The following is a 16,437-nucleotide window of genomic DNA, read 5'->3' on the forward strand; positions in this document are numbered from 1 at the left end:
GAAGAAATGACCGTGGTGCAAATCGAGTGTGAAAGCAGCAGGAAAGGAGAGGAAATGGGTTAAAAGACTGAGAGGCCTGTGGGGGTGGAAAGGGAAATCTATCAAAGAAAAAGCCATCTCTGTTTAGAATCTCTGGATCAGCAAATGTTGCCTAAAACGGGGAGGCTGAGTCATGAGACCCCCGGAGCAAATGTCTACACATGTTTCAAGGAAAGCTGAGCTGTGGAACTCCTTGCCACAGGGGAAATTCTGTGGGAAAGAGCGTGGGGATTTCCGAAGATGGGTAAGATATCAGTAGAAAACAATGTCAGCAATTGATATTGGGTTCTGCCAAACTCTGTCCTCAGCTGCCACCATTTTGTGAGTGGCTCTGCCCCTGCACCGCCATTTTGTGACTGGTGGACCTCAGCCTCTATCCGGTGGGTAGAAAGTTTGAGAATGCCTGACCTGCAGTGTAGATTCCATGCCAATGTTTTGAGGGAGAAAATAAGAATGATAGAACATTTTGTGGCTGTTGTCAGATGAGACTGCCTCATATAGAGCCAAAGTTCCGTGTCTTGGGTACAAAATTCAGCACCATGAAAATCTCACCACAGACTGGGGAGGAAAAGACCAGACCAGTTAGAAATAATCTCGGGCAAAAATGTTAAAAAGTTAAATCTGCAGACAAAATGGCATTAGGAGGAATTCACATGAACATGTTCAAGAGCTTTCGGGAGGGTGCTTTCTTAAAAGAAAATTCACACATTGCTGCAGAAATGTGGAAAACCAAATTTAAGTTCATGAAAATGAGAAATGGAGAGAACCAGAATGGACCGATTCACCCCTCCCTAGTCATGATGGCTCTATGTAACCTTCTGGATCAGAGACAGGATGCCTTTGAAGAGGGTTGGGGAGCAAGTTAATAAAGTTTGCAATAATAATAATAATAATAATAATAATAATAATAATAATAATAATAATAATAATTTATTTGTACCCTGCCCATCCACTTGGGTTTCCCCAGCCACTCTGGGTGGCTTCCAACAAAGATTAAAATACATTAAAATGTCGTCACATATTAAAAACTTCCCTAAACAGGGCTGCCTTCAGATGTTTTTGAAATGTCAGGTACCGGTAGTTGTTTATCTCTTTGACATCTGATGATTTAAAGGCGAGCCCATGTGATTCGCGCTTTCCAAAATGCTATGTGAACCGAAACGCAGAACCTGACAAGAGCAGGTGCCAGGAACTTGTCAGCAACAACTCACATGGCTTCAGTGAACTTTTCATTTAAAGAAAGAAAGAAAAAACCAGCTCATGAGGCCAGTCCTAGTGAGCACAGCAACTCTTCCCAGTAGATCTTGCCCCAACGAGGCAGTTGTGAGGCCTGAAGTTCCCCGCCTTCCCACAGCTCCCTAAGTCTCCTCCCCCAAGTCCTTCCCAAGCAATCTGAGACTCTGTTGTCTTATCCATCTTTGCTCCACCCTCTTCATACCTCTTCTGGTCCTGGGAGACCAGGAGATACAGCCTGCCACATCTCTGCCTCTTGGCCTCCCTCCTCTCCAGCTTCTGCTTCTGCCTCCGATTCTGAACTGCTCTCTGCCACAGACTCTTCCTGCTCACTAAACCTTGTTACCTCTCCAGCTTCTGACACCTCCTCCACCTAGTCTGCTCCCTCTTCTCCCTCTCATCGTCATCCCACCATCACTCCCCTACCCTTCTTGCCCTGGGGATTCCCTTGGGTGTTCCCCAGCTTGTGGCTTTCACCTTTCAGCCAGTCCATAAACACCAGCCTTCAAAATCTTGCACTTCTCTGAATTTTGCATCTTTGGCCAAATTGCATTCAAAAGCCTGTACATTGTGCAAAATTTCACTAAACTACTGGTGAATTTTCACAAGGATTTTTTTTAAAAAAAGAATTCCATGTGTGGAAGCTGATGTGCAAATGCACTGAATATATGACTGGAAGGATGAGCAATGGGAACCGAAATGGGCACATCTGCCCATCCCTACCGCTGAGTAAAAGTTGCTAGGGGAGGGAAGGCGGAGTAAACGACTGGGCTCAAGTCCCAAAACATCTGCTTGGCTAATGTGGGAAATGGCCCATTGAACTTGACAGGCCTTAGCTCTCTTCCAGCAAAGCTCTTCTTCTATTTTGGTGAAAGAAGCTTGAAAAATGTTGGATGCTCCTGAGGGGAATCTCTCAGAACAGCCAGAGAGAATCACCAGAGCGGAAGACATTGCCCAAGGCACTCCATGAGGGGGCTTTGGTCTGTGCTTTAACCTGCATCGTCTAGACCCCAGAGCAGCCACAGTGGGCTCTCTGGCCTGGGAAAATTCAGGTTGTTTTAAAACCTCTGGGCCAGTACCAGGAATTTTAAAGTTAGTCTTTCGATCGTATGGGGGTAGCTCTTTAATAACTGGGTCTTTATGGCACCCGAGAATTTAACTGTTTCACCCACCCCTGCCATCACCCTGGAGGTTTCTGTGGTTGGTTTGAATACAGTGGAACCTCGGTTTATGAACACCTTGGGTTACGAATTTTTGGTTTACGAACGCCGCGGACCCATCTGGAACGGATTAATTCACATTCCATTACTTTCAATGGGAAAGTTCGCTTCAGTTTATGAACGCTTCAGTTTATGAACAGACTTCTGGAACCATTTGTGTTCATAAACCGAGGTACCACTGTAAAGCAAATCTAGACTGGTGACTGGGAACGGCCGCCGAGACCACATAGCACCAGTCTTGAAAGACCTACATTGGCTCCCAGTACATTTCCAAGCACAATTCAAAGTGTTGGTGCTCACCTTTAAAGCCCTAAACAGCCTCAAAGGCCCAGTATACCTGAAGGAGCGTCTCCACCCCCATCGTTCTGCCCAGACACTGAGGTCCAGCGCCGAGGGCCTTCTGGCGGTTCCCTCATTGCGAGAAGCAAAGTTACAGGGAACCAGGCAGAGGATCTTCTCGGTAGTGGCACCCACCCTGTGAAACGCCCTCCCATCAAATGTCAAGGAAATAAACAACTATCTGACATTTAGAAGACATCTGAAGGCAGCCCTGTTTAGGGAAGTTTTTAATGACTGATGTTTTAATATATTTTTAATCTTTTGTATGAAACCACCCAGAGTGGCTGGGGAAACCCAGCCAGATGGGCAGGGTATAGATGATGATGATGATGATGATGATGATGATGATGATGATGATGATGATTAACAACATGAGTTGTTATTTATTACGAACATGAGTTTGACCAAACTGTGGGAGGCAGTGGAAGACAGGAGTGCCTGGTGTGCTCTGGTCCATGGGGTCACGAAGGATCAGACACAACTAAATGACTAAACAACAACATTATTAACAATCAGCTCAGAATCTTTCTACAGTAGTAGTAGTAATAATAATAATAATAATAATAATAATAGCTTCCTTCCTTCCTTCCTTCCTTCCTTTTCCTCTGACAGGACTTAAGGTGGCTTACAGACAAAAATAGGAACCGTTCAAAACATTATTTTAGTAGTAATTGAATTTATACCCACCATTCCTCTCCCAGATGCCCAGGGCGGCAGTCTTAGAACAAGTGATGCAACAACAAAGCAAACACCTTTTTTGTGTTAACACCACTGAGCATGTACAGAGTGTCTCCCCTCCTCCCGCTGGCGCGCGCACACACACACACACACACACAGCTGAGCAACCCAAACCATTGCCCATCTATTTTGGATTAAAGAGAAAGAAGTCCAGGGTTCTGATTACCAGGCGGTTTTTAGAATTTAAAACAAATACAAATCCAACTCCTTTGTTAGCCTGCCTAGGAATAATAGATGAACCAACAATTATCTCACTGGGAGACGCTGACTTTTTTGCTGGTAGCTGCTCATTTAGAAATTGCTAAATGTTGGCCTGTCGACAGACGCACAGTGCGGTCTCAGATGTCAGGTTAGCACGGTCAGAAGCAAGTCGAGTCCTTTACCCTTTTTATAACACCAGGCATTCATTTATCTCCTCTATGAGACGATCAATGGAGGCAACATCTCTCCAGAAGCACGGAAACATCTGGAGAGACTTATTGGCCGAGATACTTTTGTGTGCATCGTAATAAACTTGTTCTAAGTAGTGGTTCCAACTTTAGACTGCTGTTACGCATCTTTCCAAGAAAGGGCAGGCGAGCTGCTACCGTACTTTGGTTGCCTGCTGTATACTATATGTGAGATAGCCATAAAATGTATATATTGTAAAAACAGAACAGCTTGCATCCATCGCCCATAAAATGCCAGGCAGTTCTAACCACCCACGGTGGGGTATCCGGCCCAAATCGGGGTTGTTGAAGGATTGTTTTGCATTACTGTGGCAACGAGAAAGGGGCAGGGCAGGGCTTTGTTGAAACAGCTGAGGATGCCAACTGGGCGTGGACAGAGGGTTGTGCTACAGGCAGGTGATAAGGAGCCTGGGCTCAAGATGCCAGAGGTGACTGCCGAGTTTGCTAGTGCCACGTGGCTGAATCCAAAGAACGGTGCTCTCTGGCACCGGCCTGGCAAAGGACAGGCTGTGCTTCCAGGGGCTGCTGTTCCTTGAGGAGAACTTGTAGGGGGATATCCCTGCAGCAGGGCCAAATTTCAGCAGCAATCGGAGCACACATCCTGGTTTCAGCGCCACATCTGGCGTGCCAAGCGACGGCAAGGGCAAGGAGGTCTCTGGGCGTGCTGCAAAGAGCCCATCTCCGCTTGCCGGCGAACCGCCGCAGCCACTCTCACGGTTAAGGCGCAAAGTGTCGTGGGTTCAGAATCGAGGCCACGCTGCGCGGTATCAGATGGAGACTTGCAGCTGCTAATTTCTGCACATCGAGCAGAAGTGCGGTTTCAGGTTTCAGCAGGGAAGAAATCAGCTTTTGGACACGGCAAGGAGAGGCCAAGGTTGAAAGCGCTTCGCTGTTCTAGATTCAGATGATAACTTGGGGGGGAAAGGCAATTCTTCAGAAGTCTTTGTGGTTATTACTTCACCTTATTTCTTTCCCGTGGGTTTAGCAATCAGAGATATTGTGAGCTTTTCCGCAAGTCCTCTGAGCGACCCAGAGGCCTCGGGACAAGAGCTGACAGAGGAGGCCCATCTCTCCACTTCCTGGGTGGAGTTTAGAAAACACCTCGAGGAGAATTAGTCCAGTTCAGCATTCATGGAAGACAGGGCTATCGATGGCTATGATGGCTCGGCTCTGCCTCCAGCAAGATTCCCTTATGTTCTTCTGAGTTTGGCGCAGCTCTGAATTACTTGGCTAGTGAAATGTACTCGGAGTCGAGAGTGAATTTCATGCTCTTTATTCAGCTCATAGTCATCAAGGAGAAGAGGAGAAGAAGAATGGCTCTTTCCCCAAAACCATCTGCTTATATACATTATTTACACAATGGGCCTTGCGTGATTGGCTACTTCAGGGCTACACCTGTGGGCCAATTATATTGTGGATTGACTTCTGCCTGCAGCCTGATTGGCTGCTCCTACAGGCCAATCAGGTAGCAGATTCACTTCTGCCCGCCGCCTGATTGGCTGCTCCAGCAGGCCAATCAGGTTGCGGATTCACTTCCACCTGGAGTTGGATTGGGTAGCTCCCGCTGTTTCTGAATCCTATTGTTCTAGGATTCAGCTCAGTACATAACAGCTATATTGGCTGTTTTCACCGGTGCCTTTTCAATTTGGATTTCTAAAATACATTTGAACTGTCCCTATTTTAGGCTACCTGTCCCAGATTAAAATGCTGCCCGTAATTTGTTCCTGCTTTGCTTGAGAAAGAGCACAGGCTGCTTTTCGGAAACGTTGCTTGTAGCCCTCCCTTTCCCCCAGAGTTGAAAGGGATTTCATTTCGACCCCCTCCGCCGGCTCCGGAAGCGTTTCAACCTTAGTGCGCCTGCAAATGCAAGTGAGCACATGGTCACCAAGGCACCCCAAAGCGTGCATGCTGCGACTGAAGTGCTATCATTTCTAAATGCGATTTTCATAGAATCATAGAATTGCAGAGTTGGAAGGGATCCAAAGGGTCATCTAGCCCAACCCCCTGCATTGCAGGAATCGGAACTGCAGCTGATGGGGAGAACTGAACTTTAGACTGGGGAAACCAGAAATCGAGAGAAATCAAAATTAATAGATTCACCCAACTCTACTAGACAGCATTCAGCAGGAGGGGTGTGTATGAGAGAGAAAGAGAGAGAGCATCCCTTAACATAAAAGCTTGTGCATTTTCTAAATACACAAGATAACGGTCCCTATTTCTATATCTGAAATTTCTGAGGATAGTATATATTTCTTTCGACGCTTGTGACTGTTGAAGCCACCCTCAAGCATAAGTCGTAAGATGCAGCTCATCTGTTCAAAAAACAAAATAGACAAGCCCAATGAGAAACGAGGAACAAGAAACCAAAAATCAATTAGGCAGCAAGCAGAACAGTTCAGATCAGGAAAAAGCCCAGACAGCATCACCTGGGCGTCTTTTCCCAGAGGTTTCAGGGAAGTGAGGTAGTGTCTACCTGTCGTTCACATATAGGTCAGAGAGGCAGAATGGAGGGGCATCCACCTGCCAATTTCTCATTCCTTAACTGATCTTGTTCTGGGAGGAATTACTGGCAAGAGGGTGGATGTCCCAGGGTGAATCGAGCGCTGCGTCTACCAGCTACAGAACCATGCTTTAAGCCAGACTTTGTCAGATGTTTTGGACTACAGCACCCATCAGCCCCAGACAGCACAGCTGCCAAGATGTGTTTAAACCGTAGTTAAACCACAGATCTACCAGGCGCTATTTGAGCACTAAAGCATGTGCAGATCAGGAGGGCACAGATGCGCCACTGAGTCATGTGAGCTGCACCGAGAGGCCACATCTCCAAAATGTGTTCATTCCTGATTTTAGCATTCTTTTCTGCTGCCCAGTTCCCGCAGCATTTAGGCCAGCAGCACCTGCTTACACAGACCCCAGTGTTTGTAAGAAGGAGGGTCCTAAAACAAGTGTATAAACAACATTTTGCCATTGGGTTTTATGGTTGGTTGTGTTTTCCCCCTTTCTTTTCTTCTTTGTTTTAAACTTGTTTCATTGGTATTACGTGCTGTGGTGTTGTTCATTTGCTACAATGAAGAGCAGGCTGAAAGTGCTGAAAGTAAATAAATTAAATATGGGGTGATGTGTTGGGGGCATAGGCTTGGCCCCCGCCCCTTCCTCTCTTTTTTTTTCTTGGAAGCTAAACACTTTGCAAGTGCAAGTGGTGGAGGATTACAAAAATTTGGCATGGCATGGAGAGGATGGATAGAGAAAAGCTCGTCCCCCTTCTCTCTGGAACTCATGGACCTCCAGTGACGCTGAAAGTTGAAAGATTCAGAAAAGAGAAAGCGCTTCTTCATGTAGTGCATAATCTATGGAACTCCCTGCCACAGGAGGCAGAGATGGCCACCAACCTGGATGGGTTTAAAAGAGACAAATTCATGGAGGAGGAGAGGACTATTGATGGCTGGCTACTAGCTACGATGGCTCTGCTCGGCCTCCACAGTCAGAGGCAGCAATGCTTCTGAATGCCAGCTGCTGGAAACCACAAGAGGGAAGAGGGCTTTTGTGCTCAGATCCTGCTTGTGAGTTCCCCAAAGGCATCTGGATTAGATGGGTCATTGGCCTGATCCATCCAGCTCTTCAGCTGTTCTTAAGTAGCAGGATCCAGCTGAAGCTCTCCGTCATCTTCACTGCTGATCTCAGAGCGGCGGAAATGCAAACCTTGCCTGATCTTCACATCCCCCTTTTGCAACGCTTTCCCTCTTTCCCCATCCCTTGCGTGCCAGCCACAGCTCCTGCCCTTCTGTGATTCATTGCCTTCCTTAAAATAACCCCAAGTGGGGCAAAGATCACAACGCAATAGAAGCTTTCCCTACAAACTCTTGTTTTCTACAACACTCCCTTCTCCCTGCTGTCAAAAAAAGCACACCCCACTCTACCCCAAACCCCGGAGACTGGAGTTTGCCCAAATGCCGTACTCTCTTTTGAATCGAGAAACAATTTTGCCTAGGTTCACGTCTATATGGGATGGAGCTGCTCAGGGGGTGGGGGGTGGAATGCTCAAAGGTGAGGAGGAAAAGGCTCTCAGGCCTCACAAAGAGAAACTTTGGTACACTACTCAAAAAAACGTAAGGCCATAAATTATAATTATAAGGAGAGCCCAGCAGGATCAGGCCAGTGGTCCATTGAGTCCAGCATCCTGTTCTCACAGTGGCCAACCAAATGCCTCAGTGGGAAAACCGCAAGTAGGACCCGTCCTGAGATTTCCAGCAACCGGCCTGCCTTCTTCATGCAAGGTGAGAAGTAGGTAGGACCTTTGGCAACTTAAGTTGACAGAATATGCGCAGCTTGCAGACTTAACATGCAGAATAAGAGAACAAGAAGAACATACGTTTGGAGAAGGTTGGAAAACGTTTATTGAATATACGGGAAATAACTGCACAGCTGAAAACGCTGGCAGCGTGAAGATAAATTCAACAGTGTAAATAAATATTGATGGATGTAATAGTGGAATACTGAATGGTATAGTTTTTGTAAAATATGCAGGGGTTTATGATCTGCAAAATGGAGCATGGAAGGAGAAGAAGGGAAGTCATTGATATCTTAAGGATGCAAAAACGAGTACTTTAAGTTGTAAAACAGAAAATTTAATAAATAATATATTCCTTGGGATTCTCTTCCTTGGGCTTTCCTGACCCAGGTGGAGACTGGCCCAGTCCACTGGATCCCTTCCCAGGGTAACCTGTTGGCCCCTTCTCTTCTCCATCCTGGCCCAGCCAGTCGCCCCCCCACCCCCCCAGGGTCCCCCAACACAGAGTTTCATTTGTCCCCCTTTGAAAATGCTGCCTGCCTTGGCTATGAGATCCCACCTGCCTTCACTTGCATAGCAGAAAGAAGGAGAGCGATGAGCACTGGATTAAATTCAACGCGACATCTGAGTAGGTTATGCAAAGCAGAGCCTGTTCCAAGTATGTGGTTACACTTGGCTTACAATGTGGGCAGCTTGTGGGCTCCATGTTCTTTTGTCGAGCAATGATATATAAGGAGGTGAGCTTTATTCGAAGGGTTGAGAGTTGCTCATTAATGCCGGTAGGGGCTTCTGACAGGAGCTTCACAGGATTGTTTTTGATAGCGAAGCCTACGTTCTTCTTGTTCTCTTATTCCGTGTGTTAAGTCTGCAAGCTGCACATATTCTGTCAACTTAAGTTGCCAAAGGTCCTACCTACTTCTCACCTTGCATGAAAAAGAAAGGATGTTCTTGTTCAGATAGACCTTTTCAGAAGAATGTGTAGCATCCTTTTTCTTCCTTCAGTTGTCCATCACCTGCTCTTAGAGTCTCTTGAAGCCCTGCAATAGCGATACTAATACAGTGGTACCTCTACTTACGAATTTAATGCATTCCAAACGCACATTTGTACGGTAAGTAGAAAAAAATTGTAAGTCGAATCCCATAGGAATGCATTGGGAGAAAAAATTCGTAAGTAGAAAAAATCCTATCTAAACCGCATCCAAGATGGCGGACGGAGCTCCATTCATAAGTAGAAACATTTGTAAGTAGAGTTATTTGGAAGTAGAGGTACCACTATATGCTCCATGATGGCTATCAGGATTCTACCTCAACGCATGCTTCAAGGAAGGAAACCAAGGCGCAAAATGAACACTCGAGCCCTTCAAGATCCCATTAAGCGAGATTGCTTCCAAACGACTCTTAAGGACCACCTGCTTTCAGAATTCCCTGATAACATCGAGGAACACTGGGCCAAGCTAAAAACATCCATTATTGCGGCCTGTGAGCAAACTATTGGATACCAAACCAAGAAACACCAGGACTGGTTTGATGAGAATGACAGTGAGTTTGAACGCATGATTGACAAGAAAAGGAAGGCCTTTCAGAGCTGGCAAAGAGATAGAAACTGTGCCACTAAGACAAAAAAAAGGCCTTCACAGTCACTTACGGACTTATTGTTCAAACTGTGTTTATGGAAGACAGTCTTACTCAGCTACGAGTGATCGCCAAAGAAGAAAGATGATATAAGGAGGGCTGTTTGACTTCTGCAGTCTCTCTCTCTCACACACATACACACACAGGCATGCGCGTACGCAGAGTCCCACATGAAATCTGACATCTAGCAGAGAATTAGGAAGTATTAAAACTGTACACTGCCTCAGGGCGGGTCGGGGGACTTGGCAGAAAGGCTGTATATCCATCCAATAATTTATCATTTGAAATCCCAGTTCCGCTGACTAGCTTGCATCATGACTGTGAAGATGCAACCGCAGCCGCATCGTTGTTCACGGTGCTTTCAGAAACGTTGACCTTGGATCAGACCAACTGCCACTTGAAATGCATGGGTTCTTATCTTATCCACAGTAGATAAGGGAGTGTATCTTCCCATAAATTTAAATTAGCTTGAAACCAATGTAAACGAGCTTCATAACTGTCGCAGCTCCCCCTCCCCGACCAAAATTGCAATTTTGTGAGGGCTCTTTGAGATCTGTAACCCCTTCACAGGACTTCAGTTTCAAAAGTTCCTCAGTTGAGTGTGAAGGATCATACAGTTTAAATGGTTTAAATTTGTAGTGTAGACATACCTAAGGGGAACAATAAACCTCAGTCCTACTGAGGGCAGCCCTTAAAATTTGAAAGTAAATGGTTGGGAGCACAGGGAAATGAACATGATCTCTGTTTTGATTGATGCGAGTTGAAAATATAAAATGGCATGTATAATGGCAACCCTGACATGCTTTGTTTAGAAAGGAAGTTGGCCGAATCTCTGGTCCTGGCTGCAAATCCTGCTGTCTATTTTATGTTTCCCTCCTGACAAACCCACATCCTAGTTCAAACACTGTTGAATGGATCCGAGTGTCATTTCACTAAGTATACAATATTGTATTTCCTGGAGCATCTGCCTCAAAAAGGTAACACTGAGGCCTCGCTTCGCTCCAAGGCTTGGAGTCATCAGCCTTAATTTGTGCCATCCAATTATGACGAGGTCCGCAATTACCTAGCAATCTCATTAACTCCCTTGTCATAAAACCATGGCGGGATTATTTCTGGTATGATTACGGTTGTGGCAGCGGAAGTAGCCGGGGGGTTCCTGCGTGATAACATCCAGGGTGCAAGAATCATTAAGCTACCTCTCTGGGATCTGGATTTAACTTATTATATTATATGCAGGAAGGTTGGGGGTGAATTAAAGCACAAAGAGATCTGTGCTCCTCATCCACCTGCTGCTGGGACAAAAAAAACAAAACACCCTCCACTGTGGGCACTCCCAGATATACCGTAGACTTAATATTGTAAATCGGTCGTTCCGATATTGTAAAAAAAGCCGTTGGCATTGCACTTCTTTTTAACCTGATGGATTTTCCCCAGAAAGAGTAAATCCAGATTAATTAGGTAGCCGTGTTGGTCTGCTGTAGTCGAAACAAAATGAAAAAAATCCTTCCAGTAGCACCTTAGAGACTAACTAAGTTTGTCATTGGTATGAGCTTTTGTGTGCATGCACACTTCTTCAGATACACTGAAACAGAAGTCACGAGACCCTTATAAATCATGAGAGGGTGGGGAGGGGTATTAATCAGAAAGGTGGTGGAAATAGGTGATTGGCTGTGTGGTAAACCTGTAGACGACTGTTAACGGCTGCAATTGGTCTTGCAGGATAAAACAAGGGGTGAGATGGCTAAAAATAGCTTTATCATGTATAATGAGATAAGAATCCAATGTATCTATTCAGACCAGGTCTCTCCATGGTTTTAAGTTTGGTTGTTGTTGTTGTTTAGTCGTGTCCGACTGTTCGTGACCCCATGGACCAGAGCACACCAGGCACTCCTGTCTTCCACTGCCTTCCGCAGTTTGGTCAAATACATGTTCATAGCTTCAAGAACACTGTCCAACCATCTTGTCCTCTGTCGTCCCCTTCTCCTAGTGCCCTCAATCTTTCCCAACATCAGGGTCTTTTCCAGGGAGTCTTCTCTTCTCATGAGGTGGCCAATGTATTGGAGCCTCAGCTTCACGATCTGTCCTTCCAGGGAGCACTCAAGGCTGATTTCCTTCAGAATGAACAGGTTTGATCTTCTTGCAGTCCATGGGACTCTCAAGAGTCTCCTCCAGCACATGATTCAAAAGCATCAATTCTTCGGCGATCAGCCTTCTTTATGGTCCAGCTCTCACTTCCATACATCACTACTGGGAAAACCATAGCTTTAACTATACGGACCTTTGTCGGCAAGGTGATGTCTCTGCTTTTTAAGATGCTGTCTAGGTTTGTCATTGCTTTTCTCCCAAGAAGCAGGTGTCTTTTAATTTCGTGACTGCTGTCACCAACTGCAGTGATCAAGGAGCCCAGGAAAGTAAAATCTCTCACTGCCTCCATTTCTTCCCCTTCTATTTGCTAGGAGGTAATGGGACCAGTGGCCATGATCTTGGTTTTTTGATGTTGAGCTTGAGACCATATTTTGCGCTCTACTCTTTCACCCTCATTAAAAGGTTCTTTAATTCCTCCTCACTTTCTGCCATCAAGGTTGTGCCGTCTGCATATCTGAGGTTGTTGATATTTCTTCCGGCAATCTTAATTCTGGCTTGGGATTCATCTAGTCCAGCCTTTCGCATGATGAATTCTGCATATAAGTTAAGTATGGTAATAAATTGCAATTCAGCAACTTCTCTTTCCAGTCTATTTCTGAAATGCTTTTGTAATAAGACAGCTACTTTGAGATCTTGTATAGAATGTCCTGGGAGATTGAAGTGTTCTCCTACTGGTTTCTCTGTCTTGTGATTCCTTTTATGATTCTACAATCACTGGCCCCATCTCTGCCACTATGACGCTGCTTTCCCTCTCTCTCACACACACACACCCAGCTCACACATTTAGCCCTTGAATAACACCTAGAAAGGGCTCCAGAACCATCCTAGGAGCAAAATAACATCATCATCATCATCATCATTATTTTAAAACAGAAGAAAATTCAAAACTGCCCATGCTGAGAACACTTCTTGTTTTTTGTTTTTTAAAAAATCTGTGTTGGCAAACTGTTGCACTAACATATCAGGAATGCGGAAGCAATTGCAAAGCATGACCTAGTGGAAGAGAAAGGAACAGCCTCCCTCAGGAGGTGGCGAGCTCTCCTTCCTTGGAGGTGTTTAAGCAGAAGTTGGGTGGTCATCTGTCAGGGATGCTTTAGCTGAGATTCCTGCCTTGCAGGGGGTTGGACTAGATGAGCCTTGTAGAGCCTTCCAGCTCTACCATTTTATGATTCTTACTCTTAACCCATATATTGAAACGTGCTCCCCGTGATTAATCAGTTAGAGCTAGAATTGATTCACAGCGGTTTGAGCAACAAAAGCTTGCAAGACCGTATTCCTACTAGGCTAAAGACCCCATCTCTTTTCTGTCATGAAACAGGGAAGAAGGGGAATAGCCTGCAACCATCAGTGGGGTGGTCCACCCGTCTGGACCTCCACTGAGCTTGTGCGGAAGGCAGCCACAGCAAAAGGATCACAGCTGGCCCCCTAAGATTCTTGAGGTATGAGGAAATCTCCCTCTCAAGCAAATTGCTACACGCAGCCCATTGAGCGTGGAGGGACTTTCTCTGTTTCAGTCACACTTCCCTCTCAGAACAATTGCACAACTCTCAGCGTTTGGTGACCGTGAGAGTTGCCAACTTTTTGATTAAAAACAACAACACTTGCGCTATGTTCGCACGATGGACTTTCATGAGCAAAAAATCCCTCTATCAGAAGAGGGGCTTTCGGCTGGTTAACAAGATCTGGGCCTAGATTGGTTACACACTCAGCAATTACCATATTTTCTAAGTATGCCTGAAGTACGGGAGGCAGCCACCAGGAATTTGAATTCATTCGAAGGTTTGGTTAAATCCAGAATGACTTGTCTTTTTTTATACGCTCTCCACTGTTAAACCTTCTGTCTTTGCCTCTCCCTTCTTTGAAATCTGCTTGGTCTTCGAAGCATGTCGACTAATGTGTGGTGGGGAAAGCTGTGGCTTGCTCTCCCTTTTTGATCTGCCTCTGCAAATAACCGAGGAAACTCCTTAAAAACAACTTGCCGATGGTTCTTGACTCCAGTCCGCCTTGCAGATATATAAATAGAGTTGGTTCCCTGATGCGCTGCAGGGGATGTAATGAAAGAGGAACCTATTGGCCTGGCAAACATGTGTACAGATTTGAGGAAGAGTCAAGGAAGGAAATTCCTGAAATGGCAGGTGGATGAGTTGAATACAGACTTAATATGAAAACCGCTTATCGTTTTTCTCTGAGTAGCTTGCGTGCCTTAGCAGCTACTGTAACTGACTTTTAGAAGACATCTGAAGGCAGCCCTGTTTAGGGAAGTTTTTAATGTTTGATATTTTATCATGTTTTCAATATTCTCAGGGTTTTCACTCACCTCCTAAGATGCAACTGGAGGTGCCAGGAATTGAACCCAAGACCTTCTGTGTGCATTAGCTGGCTGCGATCCAACTAAGCTGTTTGCAAAGAAGGTGGAAGGGCGGGCAGGGAACTTGCCCAAAGCAGCCAGGGGTTCCTTTCATTTTTTTTTTTAAAATTTTTTTATTGGTTTTGTATAACAACACAAAAAAGACAAAACATATAAGACATTTCCATCTACCTTCCCTCCCTCCCCCCACAAGTCCACTTCTGCCACAAGTAGATCCTGCAGGTGTTGAGAGTCAAAGGTAGTCCATTTTAAAGCTGGGTTTGTCTTCACCCCCCTCCTTTGCCCCTGGACCCCCCCCCCTGCCACCAGGAGGCCCCAAGACGAAATGAGAGATTAGGGTAGGGTGTCCCCCAGCTATTTCTGTATAATCCTACCAACATGCTACACAAACAGACAAACAAACTATTAAAAATATTAATTTCTTTGTTAAACATTGTGTTTGTGACTTCCTCAGATCCCTTCTTCCTGATTTTCATGATTTCAGGCACCCGCACGGTACTGGGCTGAAAGCGGCTACTGCTGTCCTCCTCTCCTGACTCCTTCTATTCTCTTCCGCCACAGATCCGGGCTTACATTGGGGGCATCAACCCTGACCACATAGAGAACGAGGACATGAAAGCCTTCCGATTCAGCGCCTTCAATCCCATCGTGGACCCGTGGCTCTTCATCATTTTCCGCAAAACCGTCTTCCGCAGCATCCGGAACTTTTTCTACTCCCAGTTCTGGTGGCCCTGGTGGTCCAGGACGCAGAAAGTGTCGTCCACGCTCGGGACACAGGATGGCATCCCTTTCCAAGACTATTCCGCCTGCTGAGAGCCAAAGCCACCCTACGGACGAGGCGCTTCCTGGCAGTGGGCGCAGAGGGACGGGGTGAAGACTCAGAGGAGGAGCTGAAATGATTCCCCACCCGCAAAGCACCTCAACAAGGATCCAGGAACTGGTGGGGCTAGGTTGGAGCAGGTGCGGGTGGCGAAGGAGCATTTATTGACTGCAGGCAGGTCTTTGGAGAGGAGAGATTCTTTCTCCCTACAGTGGCATCCCCCATAGGAAAGTTTCCAGGAGGACATAGGAAGTGGCCAATTAGTCCGTCTAGCTCAGGAATGTCTCTACACTGATTGGCAGCAGCTCTCCAGGGGTTCAGGCAGGAGACAATTCCAGCCCCACCAGGAGATTCTGCTGTGGAGTGAACCTGGGACCTTGAACAGGGGAATGATGACCCTTTCCATAGGGATGCTCTGCTTTGCGTTTCTTCATTAGTTAAAGAGGACGGGAGATCAGGGCGTCTGTAATTCAACCACCAAGAGGGCAAAACAGAGGAAGAGGATGGAGAGAGAGAGAGAGGAGAAATGTGACTGTGTAGCATTGGGTTACCTGCATGTTGAGCAACCTGTGCCAGTCCCAGCTCTACCTTGTTTGCTAACATACCAAAACAGATAACGGATATTAGTTTGTCTAGTTTCACGCTTCCGGCATCGATTAGCACACAGGGTTTGATTGTGAAGCTTTACTGTGAATCTTCGAAGCTGCAGAAATAAAAAGCGGCGAGTTTCTATCCAGCACGCCTGCGTGGCTGTACTTTAAAATGCACACAGACAGAGCTCAAACGGGGCCTGGCGAGTCTGTGGCTTAACTCTCGCGTAAACACAGCATGGAAGAAACCTTCTCCAACCTAGGATCATAGAGTTGGAAGGGGTCCCCAAGGGTCATCTAGTCCAACCCCTTGCAATGCAGGAATCTCAACTAAAGCATCCATCACAGATGGCCACCCAAACTCTGCCCTACAACTTCCCATCAGCATCAGCTGTGTCTGATGGAAGCTGTAGTCCAAAACATCTCCAGGGGATCAGGTTGGGGGAAAGTTTCCAAGGCGTACACAACTTTCTATTGCCATGTTGTTGAGCCAATACAAGCCAGCTAATGCTCCAATCCTAAACAAGTCTATTCAGAAATAAGTCCTGCTGAATTCAATGCTGCTTACTCCTGGGT

General features: G+C 46.0%; 1 protein-coding gene across 1 annotated transcript in view; it reads left to right on the plus strand.

The window, feature by feature from the left end:
• Nucleotides 1-16,003, plus strand: part of PTGIR (prostaglandin I2 receptor) — a 30,889-nt gene extending 14,886 nt beyond the window's left edge. The window contains exon 2 of the mRNA XM_035120995.3: nucleotides 15,013-16,003. Within this exon, the coding sequence (XP_034976886.1) occupies nucleotides 15,013-15,264 (252 nt within the window). The 3' untranslated portion in view covers nucleotides 15,265-16,003. The remainder of the gene's footprint in view (nucleotides 1-15,012) is intronic.
• The last annotated feature ends 434 nt before the right edge of the window (nucleotides 16,004-16,437 follow it).

This window comes from Zootoca vivipara, chromosome 6 (genome assembly GCF_965207765.1).
Source record: "Zootoca vivipara chromosome 6, rZooViv2.hap1.1, whole genome shotgun sequence".
Taxonomy (NCBI): Eukaryota; Metazoa; Chordata; class Lepidosauria; order Squamata; family Lacertidae; genus Zootoca; species Zootoca vivipara.